Source organism: Limanda limanda, chromosome 5 (assembly GCF_963576545.1).
Source record: "Limanda limanda chromosome 5, fLimLim1.1, whole genome shotgun sequence".
Taxonomy (NCBI): Eukaryota; Metazoa; Chordata; class Actinopteri; order Pleuronectiformes; family Pleuronectidae; genus Limanda; species Limanda limanda.
In genome coordinates this window covers 13926510-13950648 of record NC_083640.1, presented here as the reverse complement: position 1 = coordinate 13950648, position 24139 = coordinate 13926510, and the positions used below count along the sequence as shown (strand labels likewise).

General features: G+C 39.9%; 4 protein-coding genes across 4 annotated transcripts; all 4 read left to right on the top strand.

Moving 5' to 3' along the window:
* Nucleotides 1-846: 846 nt before the first annotated feature.
* slc2a11b (solute carrier family 2 member 11b) lies at nucleotides 847-4980 on the top strand. Its single transcript, XM_061071160.1, has 12 exons — nucleotides 847-918; nucleotides 997-1095; nucleotides 1522-1682; nucleotides 1784-1908; nucleotides 1995-2124; nucleotides 2276-2424; nucleotides 3109-3296; nucleotides 3421-3531; nucleotides 3982-4083; nucleotides 4188-4263; nucleotides 4373-4500; nucleotides 4786-4980. The coding sequence occupies exons 1-12, from the start codon at nucleotides 847-849 to the stop codon at nucleotides 4978-4980; spliced, it is 1536 nt and encodes a 511-aa protein (XP_060927143.1).
* A 1959-nt stretch (nucleotides 4981-6939) lies between these two features.
* rbm19 (RNA binding motif protein 19) lies at nucleotides 6940-14310 on the top strand. Its single transcript, XM_061071037.1, has 24 exons — nucleotides 6940-7067; nucleotides 7362-7544; nucleotides 7642-7755; nucleotides 7958-8002; nucleotides 8551-8791; nucleotides 9482-9765; nucleotides 9865-9924; nucleotides 10037-10115; nucleotides 10226-10297; nucleotides 10563-10772; nucleotides 10863-10993; nucleotides 11099-11226; nucleotides 11323-11419; nucleotides 11538-11648; nucleotides 11745-11945; nucleotides 12038-12107; nucleotides 12224-12372; nucleotides 12453-12513; nucleotides 12745-12824; nucleotides 12916-12971; nucleotides 13277-13393; nucleotides 13493-13598; nucleotides 13749-13869; nucleotides 13957-14310. Exons 1-24 carry the CDS (start codon nucleotides 7032-7034, stop codon nucleotides 14040-14042), a joined length of 2838 nt encoding a protein of 945 aa, XP_060927020.1. The 5' UTR covers nucleotides 6940-7031; the 3' UTR covers nucleotides 14043-14310.
* Nucleotides 14311-14450: 140 nt separating this feature from the next.
* plbd2 (phospholipase B domain containing 2) lies at nucleotides 14451-19261 on the top strand. Its single transcript, XM_061070897.1, has 12 exons — nucleotides 14451-14677; nucleotides 15500-15593; nucleotides 15701-15859; nucleotides 15941-16041; nucleotides 16155-16369; nucleotides 16898-16992; nucleotides 17099-17259; nucleotides 17624-17719; nucleotides 17830-17901; nucleotides 17996-18148; nucleotides 18299-18461; nucleotides 18598-19261. The coding sequence occupies exons 1-12, from the start codon at nucleotides 14472-14474 to the stop codon at nucleotides 18766-18768; spliced, it is 1686 nt and encodes a 561-aa protein (XP_060926880.1). The 5' UTR covers nucleotides 14451-14471; the 3' UTR covers nucleotides 18769-19261.
* Nucleotides 19262-20092: 831 nt separating this feature from the next.
* On the top strand, nucleotides 20093-23353 carry zgc:158398 (uncharacterized protein LOC568894 homolog). The gene is made up of 7 exons (XM_061071189.1): nucleotides 20093-20274; nucleotides 20593-20771; nucleotides 21547-21817; nucleotides 21906-22005; nucleotides 22124-22265; nucleotides 22360-22500; nucleotides 22651-23353. Exons 2-7 carry the CDS (start codon nucleotides 20613-20615, stop codon nucleotides 22669-22671), a joined length of 834 nt encoding a protein of 277 aa, XP_060927172.1. The 5' UTR covers nucleotides 20093-20274; nucleotides 20593-20612; the 3' UTR covers nucleotides 22672-23353.
* Nucleotides 23354-24139: the final 786 nt, after the last annotated feature.

The window sequence follows — 24139 nt, the reverse complement described above, 5'->3', positions numbered from 1 at the left end:
ACATCTTTCCTGCTTAACACCATCCCACCTCAACCCTTCTCCTTATCTGCTCTTTCCATTCCTCTTTCCCGCTCACACAAGCTCGCACATACCAAGTTGATCGGCTGATGGACTCACACACATAGGACCTGGAGCCTTAAACTTTCATATCAACAATAACTTTTGAATGCATGACCGGAATGATGACAGATACAGATCTATCTCAATTCGTTTTCCAATTTTCGTTAATATATAGATGTAAACACACGTATACATACATACATGACATTCATACAGACATACATACACATACAGTATATATGTACCCATACAAACACACATATATATATATATGCACACACATATGTTTTTAAAAATATATGCAAATGATACATATTATATATCCAAACAGAGGACGCCTATGGAGAGAGTGAAAAACAGTCTGAAGGATTTAAGGAAGGAATATGTAGCTTCCTCTTCCTCTTCCTCTTCCTCTTCCTCTTCCTCTTCCTCCTCCTCCTCCTCCTCCTCCTCCTCCTCCTCCTCCTCCTCCTCCTCCTCCTCCTCCTCCTCCCTCATCCTCTCCTCCAAACTGCATGCAACTTTTTTCCTTTCTTTTTTTTTTACCGTTTATCTTCGCTGTGAATGGTTCTGCAAATGTGGCGCAGCTGAGCTCGGCCGTGAAATCCCGATGAAACGTGGAGCGGCCTCGTGGAGCCGATTCTCCACACCCCGCGTGCTCATAATCACAAGCGACCCGCAGCTCCAACTCATCCCTCCGTCACTCTGAACCTCCCCGGTGACAGGACAGGCTGTATAGGCTGCAGGATATCCGGGAAAAGAAAGACAGAAATATAAAATAACAAAATGCCAACGGAATTTCTGGATGAATACCAACCTCTGCTTTTTAAAGAAGGCAAAGCTAAAAAGCAACCAAAGGTGCGTGGAGATAAAGAGAAAGAAGAGATGCTGATTTGTCTCCATGGTTATAAGCGAGTTGTATTTTTCTGTTTGCAGCTTCCAAACAAATCCCTGCTGCTGGCTGCTTGTGCTGCCTGCATAGGAGGAACCTTTCAGTATGGATATAATGTATCCATCATCAATGCACCCACAGTGGTAAGAACCCTACTTCCTCTACTATGTCTGCATTATATTGTAGTTTTTGTTCTTTTTATTATGTTTTGAATGAAATGCAGCGACAGCAAAACCTAAAAGATGCTTCACAACACCGTGGTCATGTCTCTGTTATGTCGACATAGTATTTAAGTTTTAATAAGCACAAGTTATGATGATGTTATGAATGAGATGTAGGCTTTAGAAGATGCTTCACAACACAGTGGTAAAGTACACAGCATTACGAGTGAGGACGTTTTTGTGCTCATGTGACAAAACCAACTAATCTCAGTCAGCTGTTATTACTGAATCACATTTTTCCATCACTATTAAACACTTGATCTCCACTGGAGCTATGTCTGATGCACAAAGATATCTTTGTATTTCTGAACAGCTACTTTGTGTTGTTTTTTTCCCCTTCATCTCCAGTTTGTGCAAAATTTCATTAATCAAACCTGGAGGGAGCGTTACCAAGACGACATATCACCTGATGGTCTCACCCTGCTCTGGTCCGTCATCGTGTCTATATTCACCTTAGGAGGATTCCTAGGGGCAACGATTGGGGGAACACTGTCTGTGAAGTTAGGGAGGTGTGGATTAACTAATATATATATATATATATATATTGAAATAAATATTGTTTTACATTCTTCTGTGTTAAAGGTTTATGACTGTGGTTTGGTTTTTCCAGGAAAGGGACACTGTTGGTTAATAACATATTTGCCTTAGCAGCTGCTCTGCTGATGGGTCTGAGTTACCCCACAGGATTATTTGAATTACTCATAATTGGACGTCTTCTCACTGGAATAAATGCGGGTGAGTGATTCAGAAGTACATGTGAAGGCCTCACTTATGAAAGCTAAAGGTAAAGCGTTGTATGAAATCTTGGTTTATTTTCACAGGCATTGGCATTTGTGTTCAACCTCTATATTTGGGAGAAATTGCTCCCACTGCATTCCGTGGAACCATGGGAATGGGAACCTCCATTTTCATCACTGGTGGGATCTTGACTGGACAAATCATTGGCCTCAAGTAAATCTGGACACACTACTGAAAAAAACGAAACCTAACCATGAGCCTGGAAACCCTGACCCTGTTTATTAAATAATAACAGGAACCATCAGAATTTGTCTACATTGGATCTAAAAGGGAGTTGATCAGATATCTCTGGGTGATTTTACAGAGAGTTCCTGGGCAGAGAGGAGTACTGGCCCATCCTACTCAGCACCACATGTATCCCAGCCATCGTGCAGCTCCTGATCCTGCCCTGGTTCCCAGAGAGCCCGCGCTACTTGCTCATCGACAAAGGAGACACAGAAGGGTGCAAAAAAGGTGAACCTGCACTGTCACTGCTGCGCTGGTTTTCCCCAAAACTCATGTGATTCTATCCATGTCCTGCAAAGATTGATTTTGTGCACATGACAGTGCAGTTAAAAAGGCTGAGGACTCTCTTTGTGTGGAATTACCTGAGGCAGACACATTCGTCTTCATGGCTGTGAGTGCAGGCATATGATCACATTCTTTAAATGCTGCGTTGATGTGAAAAGGACACTGAAAAGCTTTTCATGTGGCTCTCAAAGCCTGATCAGAGGAGAAGAGTGAGAGATCACAACACAGTGTGTGTCACGTGTGGTTTAAAAAAAGAAGGCATAGATGTAATGACGTCTGATCTACTGAGCGAGCCACATGGCTTTCATAGTCCTGACATACAAGCTAGTAGCTAGTCAGATTTACCTTTAGCTTCAGTGTACACTCAGGTTCGGCATTTTGAATATTAAAATGATTATTTTCATTATAATGAAACAGAGCTCAGGTGTAATAGTTAAACAGCTGTTCCTGGTCTCTCTCTCTCTGGCCCTTAAAATTGAACTGAATTGAAAACCCTTTTACATTAGTTCATTCATCTTTTGCCATTGATTTTTTTTGTGTGTGTGTGAAGCCCTTTGTAACCTTGTTTAGATAATTGCTATTCAAACAAAGTTATTGTTATTATTTTTATTATTTTACTCCCGGCAGCCCTCAAGCAACTGCACGGGGGTGCGCGCTGTGATGGCGAGCAGGAGGAAATCGAGAAGGAGAAGAATAATTTATCAGGTTTCCAGGCCAAGAAGCCGTGGGAGCTCTTTGCCGATCGCAGCGTGCGCTGGCAGCTCCTCACGGTCATGCTGCTCAATGCTGTGCAACAGCTGAACGGCATCAATGCTGTATGTACTTGCTGATAAGTCTCTTGCTGTCTTTTACAATATAAATGCTATTTCCTTCATTTTTGAAAACTTGAACTTCGGCTTTGTATTTGTAATTCAGTTTCGTTGTCCATGTATCCTGTAGATTTACTTCTACGCAGACTACGTGTTCAAACAATCTGGTATTCCTGCTGATAAGATACCATATGTGACCGTCGGGACTGGTGCCTGTGAATGCATCACTGCTTTAACTTGTGTAAGTATGAGTTTGATATTATTACACTGAAATGTTCACACAACTCAAACTGATGAATAAGGATAGAGGCACAATCAGAAAAATAAAACCATCAGTATATAATAAAACCTTCATGTGTTGGATTAATTACTGGAAAGTGAAATAGATTAAAACTCAATAAATTATAACTTTATTGTTGACCAGTGGAAACTGTCGTATATAACAATAAGAACAGCACCAGAACTTATCACACAAGGACTGTGGCAAAAGGAAACTGATAAAACATCTAACACAGTTCAGAAGTTTTTAAAAGTATGAATGAAATCACTGAAAAAGACGTTGAACTCAAATACTGGGCAAGCAGGATGTGACAGAACTAAACTGACATCCCATGAAAAGGTCAGAGTGAAAACTCAAAGGAAATGTTAACTGACATGTTGTTGGTCTTGTGACATGCTGTTTGTCTCACAGGGTTTGCTCGTTGAAAGCCTGGGAAGGAAAGTTCTCATTACAGGAGGATACATACTGATGAGTATCTGCTGCATTTTATTCACGCTGACGCTCTCTTTTCAGGTGATTTATCCCGAAACCAGACATTGTATAAATACACATTTTAGCTTTTAATTCATTTCCATATAGTTTGTATTCATTCTTTTGTGTGATTTCCTTTCTATCAGAATGCCAGCCCCATCTTTCCTTACTTGAGCATGGCGTGTATTTTTGCTTTCATCCTGAGTTTTGGCTTGGGACCAGGTAGGTGGCTGAAGTCGTCACTTTCTCTTCCACACATGCTGCCGCACAATGGATGTAAGTTAGAGGTGATAGTAAGTGTTTTTATTTTGTTTTTTCTTTCTCTGTGAAGGTGGCGTAACTAACGTCTTGACCACTGAACTATTCACACAAACCTCGCGCCCCGCAGCCTACATGATCGGAGGGTCCGTGAACTGGCTCAGCTTCTTCTTGATCGGCATGGTCTTTCCTTTTATCGTGGTAGGTTTCAAGAAATGAATGGCAATATATTTTCTTTATCTCCTGCACAGACTGGCACTCAATGGAGTGCAGACCTCCGCCAGGGCCCAACAGTCTCCCTATGAGACCACCTAGAATGAGTAGCTCACGGTTTTAGATCGGTGTACTGTGTCCCTCCACTGAATTTCATGGTAATCTGTCCAGTTGTTTTCAAAACAACATACAAACAAACATAAGAGGATAACTTCCATGGCGGAGGAAGTTAAAAACCAAGAGGAAGAGTAACTTTTTGTTTTATTTGCACAGATCGGGCTGCAGCAGTACTGTTTCCTGGTGTTCTTGGTAGTCTGCACCTTAGTGGCAATATACATTGTCCTGGTCGTCCCTGAAACCAAGAACAAAACCTTCCTTGAGATCCAGAGCGAGTTCCAGTCCTCCAACCACAGAAAGGCCCGCAGTGCTGATGGTGCTGAAACGACACTGATATCAACTTCTTTTTGAAACCTAACCCATGACCCAGCAGTTGAACAATCAAAGCTTTTTTTGTAATAAAGATCAACTCAAGAAAAACTGTGATTATGTCATGGAGTTTTTAAAATTTCAGCTGTTGATGTTTCAACCTTTCAGTCTGGGATGTGACCTCAGGAACAAAGGCTCCATTGAAGAGTTGGTCACGGAGAAAGGCCACACACAAACATAGTGCATGTTTTTACAGAGGGTGGTGAGAGCATTTGACTTTATTGTATGTCTAACTATTGTAAGATCACCTAAATATGGTTATCAAATACACAAAAGATTATTTAGGTAGAAAGCTACTTAACAAAAGTACTGAAAGAGCTGTTTGAATCATCTTTCTTGATTTGTATTAGATTAGGGTTAAATAGATTCAAATCTAATTTAACTGGAATAACCTCCTGATTGTACCACAACAGCTATGCTTCTGTTTCTGTTTTAGCAGTTACAAAAAACATGACAATGTTTCTTCAAAAAAATTTTTTTTAAATTAGTCCAAAAAATTGTTTTGTTGTCCGAGTGCTTTTACTAAAAAAATAGAAGAAAGAAAAGGTGGGTGACTGATTTGTTTCACGAATACTACAGAGCACTGGTTGTGAATACTTTGGCTCAACCTCCAAAATTCTACAATAGGCTTACATGTAAAACAAAGCACGGTAGCGAGTTGAGATTAGATTAGATTTTGATATTTAATTGGAATTCATTTCCTTTCCAACTGACAGCACAGCTTTATCTAATGAAGTATGTGGTGTGTGATGAGCACTATTCACAAAAAAATTTTATTCAAAATTCCGTTCCGGCTCGGAAGCGCTTGTACTCTTAGTTATGTGCTTCGGGGGCATCATTCATACATTAATGATACATAACTCCTGATTTTAATGCCATGCTTAACTAAGCAGGGAATATGCAGACAGCCAGGAGCAACAAGTAGTCATGAGCACTTAACTTACACAGCCGGATTAACCTGTGAGGGGAAACCGATCACAAATCCACTCTGGGACCCATTCACAACATCCATTCCATACACTGATGTAGATTTTTGCTCCTGAGATTTGTTTAGAATTCAAATGTTTGATTATGAAATGCATCTTATATTTTAATGTGCGGCTGTATTGTATATTTTATAGTTATTAAATTGTATCTGCTTTCTCTGTTTCCTTTTATAATCCTATGTTAAGTGTCTTTGAGCATTGTAATCAAATTTAAAATTAAATTTCCTATTATTGTTACTATAAGTGACTGAATAAGGTTGTGAATTCCATTGGTTTTGAAGTTTGCCCAAAATCATCATGTTCATTCCTTTCTTGGAATGACCTGGCCTCTGTGACTTCTAACAATATAACTGAATTATTTTGACGGGTGCTTTTATATGTGAGTACAACTTCACAGTCGTAGCTGGTTTAGGTGGAGCCGACTGTAACTATTAAATGTGCTGTTGGGTAAGTTAATCAGAAATAACGCATCATGATTACGAGCTAACAATGTGTCAAATCTATGAAGTAAGAAGTATGTAAATTAGTAATTTAGTGATGCAATTTTCTCCAATGAATTGAAGTGCAGTTTAGAGAAAGGATAAAATAGTGATTGTACTCAAGTAAAAGTATCTCAAATGTGTAGTTCACCTAAATTATAGAAGCATTAACACAAGTAAGAACATTTTATTCAATATTGATAGAGGACGACATATAGTTATCAACTTAACAACTTAGAAATAAGCATAAGAAAAGTATATCAATACAGTTTAAGACTGCATAATTCCGAGGGAAGGGATTATAGTTAAATTTAGATATACATGAAAGTGTTGGAGAGAAGGTTTATCTATTTTTTTTCCTATTTAGACAGAGTATTGTTAGATATCCTGGGCCACACTCCAAACCAGTTGGTGGCGGTAGTGTGCCATAAGACCAACACCACGAAGAAGAAGAAGAAGCTCCTCCTTCTCAACATGGCGACCTGGTAGCAAGTCCACGCTCGTCTGTTGACATTTATTCAAAAGCTTCTCTTCTGCTTCTGTAGTTGGATTAAAACGTGTTGTAACCATGTCGAGACTCATCGTTAAAAACCTTCCCAACGGGGTGAGTTGTCCGCCATGTTGTTTTCTCAGCATAAAGCCGCATGTTGGTGGCGTCCACCTGCAGATGTGTTAACTGTGTGTGTGTGTGTGTGTGTGTGTGTGTGTGTGTGTGTGTGTGTGTGTGTGTGTGTGTGTGTGTGTGTGTGTGTGTGTGTGTGTGTGTGTGTGTGTGTGTGTGTGTGTGTGTGTGTGTGTGTGTGTGTGTGTGTGTGTGTGTGTGTGTGTGTGTGTGTGTGTGTGTGTGTGTGTTTCTCTCTCTCTCTCTCTCTCTCTCTCTCTCTCTCTCTCTGTGCAGATGAAGGAGGACAGGTTCAGGTCCATGTTCGCGGACTTCGGCACCGTCACTGACTGCGCTCTGAAGTTCACCAAGGACGGAAAGTTCCGCAAGTTCGGCTTCGTGGGCTTCAAAACCGAAGAGGATGCGAACGGAGCCCTGAAACATTTCCACAGGAGCTTCGTGGACATGTCCAGAGTCACGGTGAGACGTCAGCATCTCCTCCTCCTCTTCCTCCTCCTGTCGTTTTTGTTGTTAATTTTTGTTCAACATGTGAACCCGTGGTTGCCGTTTGTTCCAGGTGGAGATGTGCAAAGCGTTTGGAGACCCCACAAAGGCAAAAGCGTGGAGTAAACACACGCAGAGACCAGGCCAGGACAAACCCTCCATGACCGCAGACACTGACAGCAAGAAGGTACCTGCACACACTAACCTAGAGAGAGATCACATCAAGTCGTGATCTCAGCAATTATCTCCAGAGGGAAACAAGGAGGAAAATCAGCTCTGAGTTTTAATCATACTAAAAAGTCTTTCTATGTCATTATCTGTGTGTATTTATTTGTCTTGGTGGAGCATAATGTTAATGTAAATATCGTCTTTTGTACTTCTGTCTTCAGAAGAAGAAGGAAAAGAAAAAAGAAGTCGACCCAGCACTTGGAATTGTGAGTAAATCCAGCTCAATATGTGAATACTTGTTGGTCCGAACCAAAATGTGCACGTAGCATTGTGTTCAGATACAGTGTGTATCACTTCAAAGGGTTCTCTCTTTGATCAAATGCCTCCTGATTTTAATCTGTTTTATAATTGTTACATGTGAGAAATCAAGCTGCTTCTATAACTGTCTTGTAAACAAAAACATGTGTGTATGGTGTTTTATTCCTTTCAGTTGCATAACTCTTGTATTATATGGAAAACAATAAAAAACAATAAATTATCAGAGCATACCCAGCTCTTAATCACCCAGGCAAACATTTAAATACTTTAGAGTTGAGTTTACATCAGTTAATTTTCAGCTTTGACGTCTCTACAACATCCATGTTCCTGTCTGTATAATATACCTGTGAGAATGTCTTACTTTGAGGGATTACAGCATTATAGTTTTCTTGTATTCAGGCTCATATTGCATCAGTCTTGCAAAATCCAATATACATCTGTCTGCCTGTGATATATTTGTTTACTCATGGTGTTTTTCATTTTATTCCCGTCTCAGCTGGAAGAAGACCAGGTGTTCAAGGAGTTTCTGTCAGTTCATCAGAATCGAAGCAAAGTACCGACCTGGGCGAACGACACTTTGCAGCAAACAGCTGATCTTCCTGACAGCGGACAGACAAAGACTCAGGGCAAGAAGAAGGTCGCTTCAGATGATTACCTCAACTTTGATTCAGAGCAGTCGGATGAGGAAGAGGAGAAGGAGGAGGAGGAGGAAGAAGAAGAAGCTGATGAAAATGAAGGTTGGTAATACTGGGTCCCTTCCTCTTGCACACAGCTTAAAGCTTGGTCCCAGTTAAGCAGCTGGATCCTCTAAAGTCTGGATTTACAAGATACTTCAGAAAGAATCAGTTAATGTAAATTTACTATTAACGATGTCTCAGTTATCTATAAAGTGTTACTTTAACTTTTTCATTATACCCACTATCCTGAAACGTTCCTAAGTTCAGATCCAGTATTTTGAATTGTTTGGGCATTTGAGGGCAAGTTGCTAGTTGTAAACCTGGAAATATTTGACTTTAAAGACTAATTTGAGGAGAACTTGGTTTAACCTGGCCTCAAAGTATTTTCAAGAGCCAGTGTTTGTGAACCATGTACTTTGTAGGATGTAGCCCTCAAACTGGAACAACCTTTATGGGATATGACAAAAAAGAAAAAAGTAGGTGTAAGAATGAATATATCCATGTATATAGGCTATGAATTATCACATTATATTATATAATATTATAGCTACCATACATACATACATAGTAAAAGCAAACATTCACACAAACATACTTAAATAAAATACAATTTAACTTGTACATGTGCAATTGCAGTGTACAAATATGGTTGCAACAATTCTACATATTGCAGTTATAGAAATTGTTACAGTATGAATGCAAAAATATAATTGACTGGATTAAATACAAGTGGCATGTTTTTGTTTTCAGGTTCCACTAAAGAAGCATTGAAGTCTGGTTTGTCAGATATGGATTACCTGCGGTCGAAGATGGCACAGACAGACGACACCATGGAGGAGACTGTAGAGAAGGATGATGAGGATGATGATGATGATGATGAAGGAGGGGATGATGAAGACGAGGAGCCTGGTTCTGTGCAGCATGCAGACAGTGCCTATGAGAGTGGTGAAATAGAAAACAGCTCCAAGACCAAACTTTCAGCTTCCTCTGAGGATAAGAATCAGAAAAAGGTCAAGAAAACTGCCGCACAGGAGGTGAGGGTTGAAAAACATCCATTGTTACACATTAGAGTTCAGGACAGCCCGGGGTTTGCTTTCAGTAAATTTGTTAAAACATGCATCTGTTTGTTCCAGATGGAGCCAACAACAGAGTTCACAGTGAAGCTGAGAGGAGCTCCCTTCAACGTTAAAGAGGTGACTGAACACGAGTTTTGGGATTTCAGAGTTGCACTTAAGATGCTCTGCTTTAAAACACTGAGGACATGTCAATGACTAAAACATTTCTTTTTACGTGTTACGTGAATAGCAACAAATTAAAGAGTTCATGACCCCACTGAAGCCTGCAGCCATCAGGATCGGGAAGAACGAAAGCGGGAATAGAACAGGTAAGTTACTGGAAAACGTTTGAATATGGTAGATGACGACAGTACTGTGTGTGTCTATGCAGACTGTCTACAGACCCTTGTATAAACACAGTTGCTTATGTGTGTTTCAGGTTATGTGTACGTGGACTTACATTCTGAAGAAGAGGTGAAAAAGGCCTTGAAGAAGAATAAAGACTATATAGGTACTTATTTCTGTACTGTACATAATGTTTCTGCATGTCATTGGAGATATGACAGCATGTGTTGGTCAAAATATCTTCAACTGCTGGCTGTTAAGATTTTGTATTAACAATAATGAATAATCAGTTGTGTCCCAGATTTGCAAATTGACAAACAAAGAGAAACATATTGTTAATTATGAAAATGTCTGAGACCTTTGTAATGACAATGTGTCTGCATTACATCTCCCTTGGCTTAAATTGTCACACATTGTGTCTGTGATTTCAGGGGGGCGTTACATCGAGGTGTTCTGCACCGATGGTAATCAGGGGAAGGGCAAGAGGGACCGCAAGGAAAAAGAAATTGACAGAAACTTCACCAGGACGCTCAAGGAGGATGAGGAGGAGGAGGATGTTGCAGAGTCCGGTCGACTTTTTGTCAGAAACCTGCCCTACACCTGCACAGAGGAAGAGATCAATGAGCTGTTTGCTAAACATGGTGAGAGTGAAAAAACACGCACACAAGCCTGTCCCTGCGGAAATGAGTTCTCTCCTTTCCGAGTTTATTCAAATGTAACCATCTTTACAGGTCCAATATCTGAAGTGCACTTTCCTATCGACAATCTGACAAAGAAACCTAAAGGGTTTGCTTTCATCACCTACATGATACCAGAGAATGCAGTGACAGCTCTTGTTCAGTTGGATGGACACATATTTCAGGTATTTGATCTCGAACATATTTTTTAGATATCCACCCTAGAAGATGTGCACCTCTTGGTATATTAAATGTACAGGTTTAAAAGGTTCTGTCTCTCTTGCTTTTAGGGCAGGATGCTTCACCTGCTTCCTTCCACTGTGAAGAAGGAAAAGGCTGAATCCTCAGATGCTGGTGGTCCTGGCTCTTCAACTTACAAACGACAAAAAGATGCTAAGAATAAAGCTTCTAGTTCCAGGTAAAAGTCCCGGGTCCCATTAACCCTTTGCTTCTCTCCTGCGTCTTTGTGTTTTTTTTCTTTAAAGTTACTCATGACCTTTCTGCTTCTTTCCAGTTCCCACAATTGGAACACCCTGTTCGTCGGCACAAGTGCAGTGGCAGATGCTATTGCTGAAAAATACAACACCACAAAAAGCCAAGTTCTGGACCATGTGTGTGAACCTGCATTCTATTTGTTTTTTATATATTAATGGTTATAACAGCATGTGCATTGGAAAGCAGAATACACATTAAGCATCCATCCTCTTTGGTTATTGCCCTCCCCTGCAGGAGGCCAAGGGAAGTGTTGCAGTGAGAATGGCTCTGGGAGAAACACAAATCGTCCAGGAGACTAGACAGTTCCTACTCGACAACAGTGTCAGTTTGGATTCCTTCAGTCAGGTACTTTACATTACTTCACACTGCTTTATGGAGCCTTTACTCTCATAGCTATGGTTAATATTGTTGTGTGTTTGTGCCCCCCACCCCGGTGTCCAGGCTGCAGCAGAGAGGAGTAAAACGGTGATCCTGGTGAAAAACCTTCCAACTGGAGTCTCTGTATCAGAGCTGGAGGAACTCTTCTCCCCTCACGGCTCTTTGGGTCGAGTGCTGCTGCCGCCGTCAGGCCTCACCGGCATCATCGAGTTCCTGGAGCCGACTGAAGCAAAACGAGGCTTTACAAGGCTGGCCTACAGCAAGGTGTGTATGTGTTGTGTTTCACCTGCATAGGCTGCCCATTCAGTGTGTGTTGACAGGAGACACTGAAGACTTTTATTTCCTGCTTATTGCAGTTTCAACATGTTCCTCTGTACTTGGAGTGGGCACCTGTCGGCGTTTTTGTGGCAGCTAGACCAGAACCAGGTAGAACTCCTCCACCACAGACTCATAAACTTCAAACTCTTCTCAATTAATTTTTTTAACATGTAGAGTAAAAAATAATTGATGGCTGAAATATTTGTTGTATCTGTCTAACAAAGTACCAGAGAAAGAGGAGGCAGTGAAAGAAGACAAGAAGGAGGAGGAAGAGGAAGAAGAAGAGGAGGAGGAAGAGGAGGAGTCTGCTCCTGGTTCCACACTTTTCATTAAGAATCTTAATTTCAGCACAACAGAGGAGAAGCTACAGGAGGTGGGTCATATTTCATTCATATGCAATATTGTAATTCATAAATACAACTCTGCTATTTATCATTTTTTCGTCTGTTGTAGACATTCTCCAAATGTGGCAAGGTGACATCCTGCACCATCTCCAAGAAGAAAGATAAATCAGGTATCAAAAAGAAATAAAATCCCTTATCTGAAAATAAGTATTGATTTATTGGAGTTGGGAAAAACACTCAACACTGCTGTTGTCATATTTTTCTGCATCATCATCGATGGTAAGATTACAGACTCACAGTGGTTCTGTGAGAAGGGAATATCTTCCTCTGTGTGAATGTTGTCATGCTTAGGGAGAGCAGCTGGTGAGTTAACCACCCTGTCTTTTTGTTCTGACTCTCAGGAAATATGTTGTCCATGGGCTATGGCTTTGTCCAGTATCAGACGGCAGAGGCAGCACAGAAGGCCCTGAGGCAGCTGCAGGTACCAGCCCCATTTCCACATTAGATCTCTTATCAACCTTTCTCCACTACCTGGTTTTATGTACATTCTCTTGTTCTCTACCGTCCTCCAGCACTGTTCTGTGGAGGATCACGAGTTAGAGCTGAAGATTTCTGAGAGAGCCACAAAGTAAGATTTAGTAAGCATTGTTCAATAAAAAATGCAATTGCACGTGTTTGAAAAAACTGTGAAAGTAAAAATGTAATTAAAAAGGTAAAGTAGTAAATCAGGACGGTTGGGAACTTGTGTTTTTAGGTGTTCACAGTGTCATTATTAGATGTCAACTCCTCTTGTGGAATCGGGCACTAAAATTATCAGTATTGGCTGAAATGTGCATAAAATTAAAAGCTTGTCATTACTTTAACATGTTGATTGTGACATTTTGTGGGTCATGTTAACTTTTCCTGTCGTTTAATATTTTTACCCGTGTGCAGGATGACCGAGGGTTCCAGAAAGAAGAAGCAACTCGAGAAGAAGCCGACCGGATCCAAGATCCTTGTGCGCAATGTCCCCTTCCAGGCCAGTGTCAGGGAAGTTCGAGAACTCTTCAGGTAGGGGTCACACACAAATAGCTTTTTTTTTTCAGTGAGAAAAAGGTGGAGGGAGACAATTCATTAACCATCTGATTTCTTGCCTCTGTTCCCTCTCAGTACATTCGGAGAGCTGAAGACGGTCCGCCTACCGAAAAAAGCAGCTGGTACAGGGAAACATAGAGGCTTTGGCTTCGTTGATTTCCTCACCAAACAGGATGCAAAGGTTTGTGTGTGATTTTGATTTTGGTTCTAAAAGTCAATAGCCTAAAAGGTGCATATTTAGGGCACACAGAGCCCTACATTTCTAAAGTATAGTAAGTTGTACAACATTATGCTAGGATCTTAAATTCTATGTGCCTGTTTTTATCCATAGAAAGCATTTGCTGCGCTGTGCCACAGCACCCATCTGTACGGGAGGCGCCTCGTGCTGGAATGGGCTGATGCTGAGGAAACTGTGGAAACACTGAGACGGAAAACAGCCGAGCATTTTCATGGTAAATCTACATACAAATACTATCCCTGAAATGATGTTGCTCTATACTCGTTTTTTTTTCATACAACATGTTTTTTCCTCATTTCAGTGGCCTCCAAAAAGCCGCGAAAGGCAGGAGCATTGGAGGAAAGTATGGAGAAAATGGAAACTGAAGGGGGAGGGGAAGAAGACTGAGGTCCCTGAACATCTCTGTGGCTGTGAAACCTGTGACACAATCCTGACCAGTGCTCGTTTGTTTTTCTGTGAATAGGACTGTAAAGTAAATATGGACCTTACAGAAATGTGCAGAAGAAACTGGTCATAAATTGATCAGCTCATCAAAGTTTTGTGCTTAAATTTAAAATCTTTGTATTTCTGAAATCACACATGTTTTTGTATAGAATGAACAACATGATCGGAGGGATGTCAGTTTTTATATAAAATTTTATTTCATAATCTAAAAGCTGTTTGTTACTTTATGTCTCATGTTGTGTTGTTGTGGCTGACATAAATAACTTTAAAAAAGAAAAACACCGGAAGAAGTATTTTATTTTGAAAGCTCGTTGTTGAGTAGAGTCAGGTGACCAGTCCCCCGCAGCATCATGTGACTTGGCTCATGTGAACATGGCGTCCAGGATAAACAAGATGTTTTCTGTGGGGAGTTGCAGCTCAGTTTCTGTAGCTTTCTACGTGTTGTGTTTAACGTGCGTTGGAGCGGAGGTCAAGTCCGCGGTGATCGACGCGCACAGCGGCGAGCTGACTGTGGTCGACGGGTTCCAGAAGGACTTTGTAGCCTGGGCCAACTTCACTGATGACATCCAAACATCAGGGTGAGGGGAACTGGGTCTGTGTATGCAGACGTGTTTTACCTTTAGTTATAGAGTTATACCTTTAACCTTTCTTGTCTGCTGCTGGGCCAAGATACCAGCTGACATCACAAATCTATTGTCTAACTTAGATGAGTTGGGTAAAGCTTTGGCTGCAACTAACGAGATTTTTTAAAATTAGTTAATATATCAATTATATTTACTTTTTTTGGTTTGTATATAATTCACTATAACAAAGGAAAATGTCCGGCACACATTTCTCACTAGGCTACGACCGATGTGTGTTTTTTAAGCCTGATACCGATATTGGGAAGAAACAAAAAAAATGTGATACAGAAATATTGGCTGATAAATACATTCTAAAAAAAATGGCAATGTTTCATAAGATGTTTATGATCAAATGTGTGACTAAATCAACACAAATGCCACCAAATATAAAGAATTTAAATTAGATTTTTTTTTTTCCATTAATTCTTTAGAATAAAAGTTTTCATGCAGTCAAACAAAAAAACATAACCCATATTTATGTGAAAGTCACCAATAAATGTATATTTATGAAATGATTAAGGCTAGTTATTTTACAATTTTGTATAAATACTTTATTTAGTGTGGGTGTGTGTGTGTTTAGAGAGGGAGAGGTTAAATTCAACCAATGTGTGTGTTTTTTTCTTTAAAATATGTTGTTTCCATACCCTCAAACATACACAACGATACTGATATGTCTCATCAGCAGTTTATTTTTTTTATTTTAAAATTCAATTTGAAACCTTCACAAAGATCATATATATTTTCATATTTGTCATGATTCCAATGTGCTCTCTTCAGCTGGTCTTTCTTGGAGGTCACGACCAGCAGTAAGTACAATGACAGTATCCAGGCTTATGCTGCTGGAGCAGTGGAGGCTGCCGTCACATCTCAGGTTGGTATCAACCCTCACTCTCCTGCTGTCATTGAGCTTTGATTTAGATGTCGTCCAAAGGTTCTGTTTACTCACTTCGTTCTGCATTGCTATCCATGTTTCTGTAGCTCATCTACAAGCACTGGATGAACACACTGATGGGCTACTGTGGGCCCTTCACGAGTCAGGCCGGTTACTGTGAGCGCCTTAAGGCTTTCATCACAACCAATCTGCAGTGGGTTCAGGACCAGATAGAGAAGCATCTAAACTCACCGTACTGGTACCAGGTACTGAGCATTTGGAGTATGGATACAATTTCCTAAATCCAGTGACAATATGTTTCAGCGTGTCTTTGTTTTGCTTGTCAGGTGCGTCTGGCCCTGCTGCAGCTGAAAGGTCTGGAGGATAGCTACAACGACGAGCTGTCACTTCCAACGGGGCCGCTCTCCTTCAATCCATTTGGTTTCCTGTTAGTGCTTATCTCCACTTTGTATTAATCAAACATGTTTTATCACTGTTTCTGAGATCATACTTCCTTTTCTTGATGTCTCACAAATTTTCACTGATTCCCTGTCTGACCAGTCTCTTCCAGCTGGGTGGGGATCTTGAGGATTTGGAATCAGCTCTGAACAAATCAAGCCAAACGCGACCTCTTGGATCGGGTTCCTGCTCTGCTCTCATTAAGCTGTTGCCAAACAATAAGGATCTGCTGGTGTCACATGACACCTGGAACACCTACCAGTCCATGCTCCGTATTATGAAGAAATATACGTTTGAGTTCAAAGTCTCTCCTTTAGGTACTTTACTGATTTGATTGTGTCTCTGGTTTTAGTTTTTGTGTTATTTATATTAAAGGAACATTTCAACATTTTGGCCAAAATGCTCATATGCAGTCTTGTGTTAGGAGAGAATGTCAATTGCACTCCCATGACTGCACAGTAAATTTATGGCCACAGCTGGTTAGCTTAGCTCAGCATAAAAACCGGAAGAGACCTCTAGCTTGGCTCTATACTGACTTCCTCAATTGGTGTCCGGGAATAGTTTTCACAACAAGATTCTGAGAAACAGTCTGTGACATAAAAATACTACATTCTCTCTTCAGACTTTTGGTGTTTGTGAGGATTAAGATTAGGGTTAACCCTAACCAACAGAGTTCAATATAACACTTGGCATAAAAGCAAACATATTTTCCCAATATATCAAACTATCTTTTAATCAGTTTTTTTTTAGTTTGACCTTACATTGAAAGCACCAGCAAAATATTGGCAGTTTTGTTATTTATATATGTGGGAATATAGTTGAACGTGGTCTGTTTTCTATTTCAGATAATTATTTTATTCTTGGGAGAATTCAGGCATTCTCATCTTACCCTGGTTCTATCTTCTCTGGAGATGACTTTTATATCCTCAGCAGCGGCTTGGTGAGAACTCCTTATGCTTGGCAAATGTAATACATGTAAAATAACACAATTCAGTATTTGAATATGTAATTTTATTAGGTGGACTTTCTTGTTCTTGTGTCTGCAGGTTACGTTGGAAACTACCATCGGCAACAGCAACCCTGCCCTCTGGAAGTTTGTGCAGCCCACAGGAAGCGTCATGGAATGGCTGAGGAACATTGTGGCTAATCGACTGGCTGTTACTGGCAAGACATGGGCCGAGATATTCACCAAGTACAACAGCGGAACGTGGGTTTCACACACCAGAAAGAATTCGGCTCCCGTTACTTTTTAACCAGCACTAACACAACTTTGTTCAGATGTGATCCTCTCCTTTGTTATTTGTCTTGTGTGTTCAAATTTCCCACTGAGGACAATATTAGATGTAGTGTTATGTAAACTTGCACAGACATGTCGATTGATGAGAGTAAAGGAAGTAGAAGAAGGCCAGTTGTAATCAGGAGGTCAGTGGTGTCATACATCTATAATGGGGTCATCATGCTCTATGTGTGATGTCATCAGCTGAGTCAGTTGATTCAACTTCAGTTACATTTACAGTAAGTAAATGAAAGATAATCAGTTTGGACCATGTGTTTGTTTGTTTATTTTCTAGGTATAACAATCAGTGGATGATTGTAGACTATAAGTACTTTACTCCGGGGAAGACTGATATCAAGGAGGACCTCTTTGTTGTGTTGGAGCAGATTCCGTAAGTCTTTGCTTTCGACCTTCTAATCAAACAAACTGTGTTTCTGCAGACATCTAGTTACGCTGTGACAAATTGTTCACTTAGAATAATCTCTTCTTGTAATGCTACAGGGGACTTGTTGTTTATGCTGACAAAACTGAGGAATTGCTGAAGAAAGGATATTGGGCTAGTTACAACATACCGTAAGTATCCAGTTAAAAAACAGTTTTTTATGTAAATGCGGTTGCATGTTCACGGAATGTAATTTGTCTTTTGTTTGTTCATCCTTCTTCGTAGATACTACCCGGCCATATTTAATTCCAGCGGCTGCAATGAGCTTGTGGAGAAGTTCGGCCCGTGGTTCTCTCTTGAGCAGAATCCTCGGGCTCAGATATTCAGGAGAAACCAGACAGATGTTACAGATGTGGACTCAATGGTTCGCCTCATGAGGTAAGATCTTTGTGTTACACAGGTTTGAGGGGGGGCATTTCAGTCATTTGCTGGACTGATCTGCAAAATACGATTTAACCTTAAGAATACATAATTACATTTTCATAGGAACATTTTATTTTACTTATGAGATGCTGTGTCCCTCTCCAGGTATAACAACTTCAAGGAAGACCCATTATCTAAGTGTAAAGGCTGTGATCCCCCTGGCAATGGAGAGAATGCGATCTCGGCTCGATCGGACCTGAACCCAGCGAATGGAACCTATCCTTTTGGTGCCTTAAGTCAGAGGTCACATGGGGGAACTGACATGAAGGTTTTTATTTAATTATATCGTATGGTTTCTACTTTTATGCGTACTGAATCTCTTATACATTTTATGTCATACAGCTCTTTGCTTAATCCGCTGTATTGTGCGTGCGCTTATCGTGCACTTGTTTGCTCCTCTGCAGATGACCTCCTACAAGATGTATCAAGACTACGGCATGGTGGCAGTGAGCGGGCCGACCTGGGACCAGGTGCCACCCTTCCAGTGGAGCACTTCCCCTTACAAAGACTTAATGCACATGGGTCACCCTGATACTTGGGCATTCAAGCCTATAAAAGTTAGCTGGTCTTCCTAATTGTTATTATACTATGTGCACAAGTAGCATTAACAAAACTGTCAGCTGTGCTGTTTTACGTTTTGAAAAAAGGGAAACGATACTTTTATTTTATGTTTTTTTCTGAACACAGGACAAGTCCTGTTTAATTGCAGTATTAAAGTCTTTGCAACAGAACCATAATTCTCACAATCTTACTAAAATTGTGTATTATGTCAAATTTTTTGTTTTTAAGATGTTGATTTCTGATGCAAAATGCGTGAATACGCAAGCAACTGCCTATCTGCTGGTTTAGAAATGTAATTGATAGGTGGAAGCACAACATGCATTGGAGTATCAGTACTGATGTTGATGCACATGCAATCTTTCTGTCTCACCAACAGCAAATGAGTTGAATGATTTTGAGTAATTCTGTTATGATGCATTGTTTTAATTCTCTATTTTGAAAACTATTTTCTAAATAAACAGTGCCTTGATCATTGTCGTTTTTTAAATAAACATTTGTGTCATGCTTGGTCTGTGTAATGCTTGTCAGTTTGATTTTCCACATTAAAAGAAACAATAATAGAATATTTGGAGAAAACTGACATTAGATTTGTTTTTTTATCAGATTTATGTGTAAGTCATATAAAAAAAATAAGGACAATTTTGACAGCCTACCCACCTTCACACACTGTTGGTAGTCTAATGTGGACTACTGTAAAATACATGGCGGCCTCCGTAGAGAGGACCCACTCCCGGTGTAAATATAAAGGAACCTTTCTAGGGTAAAAAAAAACCAATGTGAACCATTTAGATGATTACACATTAGTGAAAATACCACTAGGATTATTTTATAAAAGAGTTTTGCCGATCACTGCTCACACAGGAGCTCCCCATCAAACTGAGCAAGGAGAAGTCAGACATGTCGCTTCCAGCAACAACATCTTACAACAATCCCTGCCCAGAGTGATGAGACTTATCAGTTTGGTGTCAGGGCAGCACTCGGGTCTGCCATCTACAACATGGCAGAGGCACTGCATAAATTGCTGGAGTGCAATTACCACAGATTACAGCCTAACAACAGGACTCTTAAAACATGGCTGATAACAAAAAACTTCCATATCTGCTGGGCGTAATACAGCAATGTGCAAAAAGTTGTACTGTTAATATAGCTTTTATATTCTTAACTACATTTGTCTGTTTAATTTGAAGTATTTGTTTTTAATTTATATGTGTATATTTCTAACAGCACAGTGAATTAGAGAGAGAGAGGAGAGAAAGTGACTGTTCACAAACATGTGTTTACATCCGGGCTACAGCTCGTCACACACAACGGTCCCCGGCATGTCAGACCTGTCGTAAAGCGACAGCGCTGTCGTGCAGTGTCGATGGAGCTGAACTTTAAACCATGGCTGGAAAGGAGACGTGTGTGTATTTATCTCCTTATTGGAGAACTCCAGATAGCGTGTCGTCAGTAAACTCGGGGGTCTCCATGTTTTAACAGAACCAGCGACGTGAACAGGAGGAGACTCGCTCGACCTGAAGGTATGAAGTTCTGCTTTAGCTCGTCAGCTAACAACACAGAGACAGTGTGACAGCTGCTACCTCTTTTCTCTGGACTCAACGTGTGTCGTTTGCCGCACAGCTGGAAACACTGTGTACAATGTGGATATTCTGTAAAAGCTGTGTCTTATTGAAGTTGTCCTGAACAGCTCGAGTTGGACAGGTTTATTGATCCTGAATTATAACTCATAAAACAATAACAGGCTCCAACAACTAATCCGCTGGCTGTATCAGATGTCTGGAAGTGGGATGTAAAAGCTGTCAAATCTCTTCTAAGTGAAGTGACTTTTGCATTTGCAGGTTGTGTGTGGAGTCTGAGGATGGGTTCCTGGCATCCAGTGACGAACCTCAGAGACTATGCATCCCATAATCCTCCAATGGTGACCTTTCTTCTGTGTATGTTGAGTCTGGTCATCTCCTTCGTCTGCCTGGGCTCTTACAGCTACTCTCACACTCTGCCCAACCCCGACACAGCAAAGGTGAGGACTGGTTTAAGCCACACATGGTGCAGTGTTGAGCAAATTTTTTACAACACATTATGAAATTTTCAGTAAAGCTATTTGACGTTTACCCTGTTATCTGAGTTTACATTTAAGTGTTGTTGTATTGGCATATGTTTGAGGATAGCTCAAGCACGCACACAAACGTCTGCATGCGCACCCAGAAGATGGGATAGTAACTGAGAGTAATCAATAAATGAGTAATTAATATAAATTTAGCTGTTCATTATCCATAAGAATAAGAAAAAAACAAAATAATATACCTGATCATTGTATAAATACGAATTAAGTCGATTTTATTCAAATATATTAACGTATGTATAATTTTCTTTTTATAATTGTAGTGTATGGTTAGAAATACTGATGAAATTTGTAATTTTAATAACTTTTCTATTTTAAGATGTATTTAGAAAAATCTTTCCAGGAATTACAGTCATTGAGAATATAGGACAAGAGGGGTGACAATTGTTCATGTTACTGTGTCAGTTTTGGTATATTGATCCCCTTTCTGGTCTCCTTGACGCATCAAGTCTACATTAAACTCTTCTGCATAAGACATTAGTAGACAAGTCACAAATAAATGCAACAATGTCATTAACATTAATTAAAGATTGTACCATGCCATTTGTAGGTGATGACTACTGTTGTGCAAAAGAAGTATATTGGTACACAGGCTGTGACTGCATGAATGCATATGTTTTTGTGTCTGGAGCTGATGTTGATGTTTAAATCTTGTGCTTTATTCCTCTTTTAGGACTGGAACCAGCTTCTGTCCTCCTTATCTCAGCTCCAGCTGTGTACGAAAGCCAGTGCAGATTCATCTGTACTCGTGTCACCAGCTCCCTCTCTTCTGGTGGAACAGAAAAACGATGAAGAGACAATGGATGACCCTACAATTACGTCTTCTTCAGTCACACATTTTCATCTCAAGGTTCCTGTGGCGTTGACTGCCAGCTCAGCTCTTGGCTCTGTGAAACACTTTGGTCTTTCCACTTCCTTGCGGGCCAGTCAACTACATCTCGGTGGTCGGTATTAATTTAGCTTCGTTGTGAAAGTGAATTAAGTCTATATAAGTATAAAATCTCACCCATAAGCATTTGTTTTACTCCCCAGGCAATGAGATTATCAATATGACTCTCGAGTTTCTGACGGGAAATAGAACCCACACCTGCCTCAACATTAGTGCCCCATCACACCTCCTGCCCCTGAACCCGTAAGTTCGTTCACATTCAAGCTCCCTTAACTACTTATTTGCCTGAGTCTGTTCCTACGTCAACTCACGACTGTTTTCTTTGTGCGCTCACATGCATGTACTGGATACTTTTATGAAGTCGTCCTATGAAGTGTCCTGCATTTAAGACAAATATTTCACCCGTCCATGTGGAAGTGAGCAACCAGCTGCCCGCAGCATCACAAACCTGCTACAGTTTACACAGCAAGAATGACCCGACACTCACGGTCATGTTGACACAGGTACAGTTTGTCAAATATGAACAACATAATATATAAACATATTCAGCCATAATACAGATGCCCTCTTGTAATTTTGTCTACTTGTACTCTTTAGGAGGAACGGACTGTTGCGGTGCGTCATCTGCTGGAAGTCAGTGTTTTCCTGCTCGGAGTTTGCATGGTACTCTGTTTAGCTGCGAGTGTGAAACGTTCGCTCATGCCCTGCTACAACTGGAAAGGGCTGGATCTAATACATGTAGGTCAACTCTTACATTACTTTCAAACTGACAGTTTTGACTGCTTTGGTTTTGGAATCTATACATGTATTTTGGTGTAAAACATTGTAGCATGTTGGGAAATGTACTAAGACTGTTAAACCTAACTTTACTCTTTACTTTATTTGCAGGAACCATTGATTGACTCCTGATCTTTCCTGACCCTCTGCATCCTTTAGAGAGCTGCTGGTTGCTGCTTTTAAAGAAAATGACTTTGGGAATGTTTTTAATACTTTGATCATGGTTTAATGGGAACAACTTTTGAACACATAATGCCTAAAGCGGTGAGTGGTCATATACCACTCCCCAGTCTGTTTGTTATATACAGTACATTACAGGGATTATTTACTTTCTAAACTTTTCTACTTCAATTATTTCCCGGAATCATTCTTAGAACCTTGTAAAGAATTATCTGATTGCATTCAACTGTGTCAGGTCTAAATATACCAATTTTAATAAATAATGTGAATCTAAAATTCACATTATTTGACCATTGTTGAGTATAATATACCCTGTTCCCTTTCAGCAGTTGTACTAGTTGTGTTTTATTACTTTTATTGACATGTCTGACATTGATCATAGAAGTCAAATGTACAGATCCACAGTGTGATTATTCTAGTATTTACCCAGAGACAGTGTAATGAATTATGACTTGAATATTGGGGGAAATTTTAAGAAGTGAATATTGAAGACACTTTGATAGTTTTCTAACTCTTGTTGTTTGTTTTCTGAATTTTAACATATGGTGTTAAACGGTAAAAGGTAAAATGACTGTATTCTGTTTAATTCCTATGACATTTCATATTTGTCAAATAAAGAGTTTAAAGCTCAAAAGGCAAAGTGACTGATTCTATCCAAGTTTGTGAATGTGACTGGAGTTAATGGACTTTCCTTGGAGTGAGTTTTTGCAAATAATGCAACATTGGTGTAATTTGAGGTCATGTGAAGCAGTGTGATGTGTCTTGATGCACACTTGCAGTGACAGTGAACTCTTCATCACTGACTTCCTCAGTTTATACTGGAGCAGAGGAGCTGCAGTCAAAGTGGGAGGGGAATTTATTTCTAATGAATTTTCATAGCTTACATAACTGTTCTCATTTTCCAATAATTAGGTATTTAAAATGTTCTGTCCCTGCTTTCCTGACAGGCACTGGTTGATGTTAATTTCGGCATAATAGAAATTAACTTGCAGAAAACCTTTTAAAGTTAGCATTAATGTATGGAAACAAAAAAAGGGAGGACTACTACTAAAATTGAAAAAGGAAGTGAAAATAGAGCGACAACAAAGGTTATGGTGCTGATCATAAATAGTCAAACCGACCTGTTCTGTCAGTTTTCACTTGACAATGAAATTAAACTATATATATTGTATATTCACATATATGTGAATATATATCACTTGTATATTCACATATATGTGAATATACAAGTCCACACACGAACACTAATACAAACGCAACGCATCACGACAAAGGAAATACACCGTGAAGAAAATACTCGTTCATAATATAAAGCTTCAAAGTAACAGGACCTGAGCAAAGAACATCAGCACAACTTAATTTAGTAAAAGTATATGTCATTCAATTGATAATACAAGTTACAGAACCAAAACAAAGTTCA

Excerpts from the sequence above, each read along its gene's own strand:
- slc2a11b (XM_061071160.1), top strand. The coding sequence starts at position 847 with ATGCCAACGGAATTTCTGGATGAATACCAACCTCTGCTTTTTAAAGAA. Across the intron at positions 1,683-1,783 it reads CTGTCTGTGAAGTTAGGGAG|GAAAGGGACACTGTTGGTTA; the intron begins GTGTGGATTAAC and ends TGGTTTTTCCAG. Across the intron at positions 4,264-4,372 it reads GAGTTTTGGCTTGGGACCAG|GTGGCGTAACTAACGTCTTG; the intron begins GTAGGTGGCTGA and ends TTCTCTGTGAAG.
- rbm19 (XM_061071037.1), top strand. The coding sequence starts at position 7,032 with ATGTCGAGACTCATCGTTAAAAACCTTCCCAACGGG. Across the intron at positions 11,420-11,537 it reads AAAGCCAAGTTCTGGACCAT|GAGGCCAAGGGAAGTGTTGC; the intron begins GTGTGTGAACCT and ends CCTCCCCTGCAG. Across the intron at positions 13,870-13,956 it reads AACAGCCGAGCATTTTCATG|TGGCCTCCAAAAAGCCGCGA; the intron begins GTAAATCTACAT and ends TCCTCATTTCAG.
- plbd2 (XM_061070897.1), top strand. The coding sequence starts at position 14,472 with ATGGCGTCCAGGATAAACAAGATGTTTTCTGTGGGGAGTTGCAGCTCA. Across the intron at positions 15,594-15,700 it reads AGGCTGCCGTCACATCTCAG|CTCATCTACAAGCACTGGAT; the intron begins GTTGGTATCAAC and ends ATGTTTCTGTAG. Across the intron at positions 15,860-15,940 it reads ACTCACCGTACTGGTACCAG|GTGCGTCTGGCCCTGCTGCA; the intron begins GTACTGAGCATT and ends TTTGCTTGTCAG.
- zgc:158398 (XM_061071189.1), top strand. The coding sequence starts at position 20,613 with ATGGGTTCCTGGCATCCAGTGACGAACCTCAGAGACTATGCATCCCAT. Across the intron at positions 21,818-21,905 it reads CAGTCAACTACATCTCGGTG|GCAATGAGATTATCAATATG; the intron begins GTCGGTATTAAT and ends TTTACTCCCCAG. Across the intron at positions 22,006-22,123 it reads CACCTCCTGCCCCTGAACCC|TCGTCCTATGAAGTGTCCTG; the intron begins GTAAGTTCGTTC and ends ACTTTTATGAAG.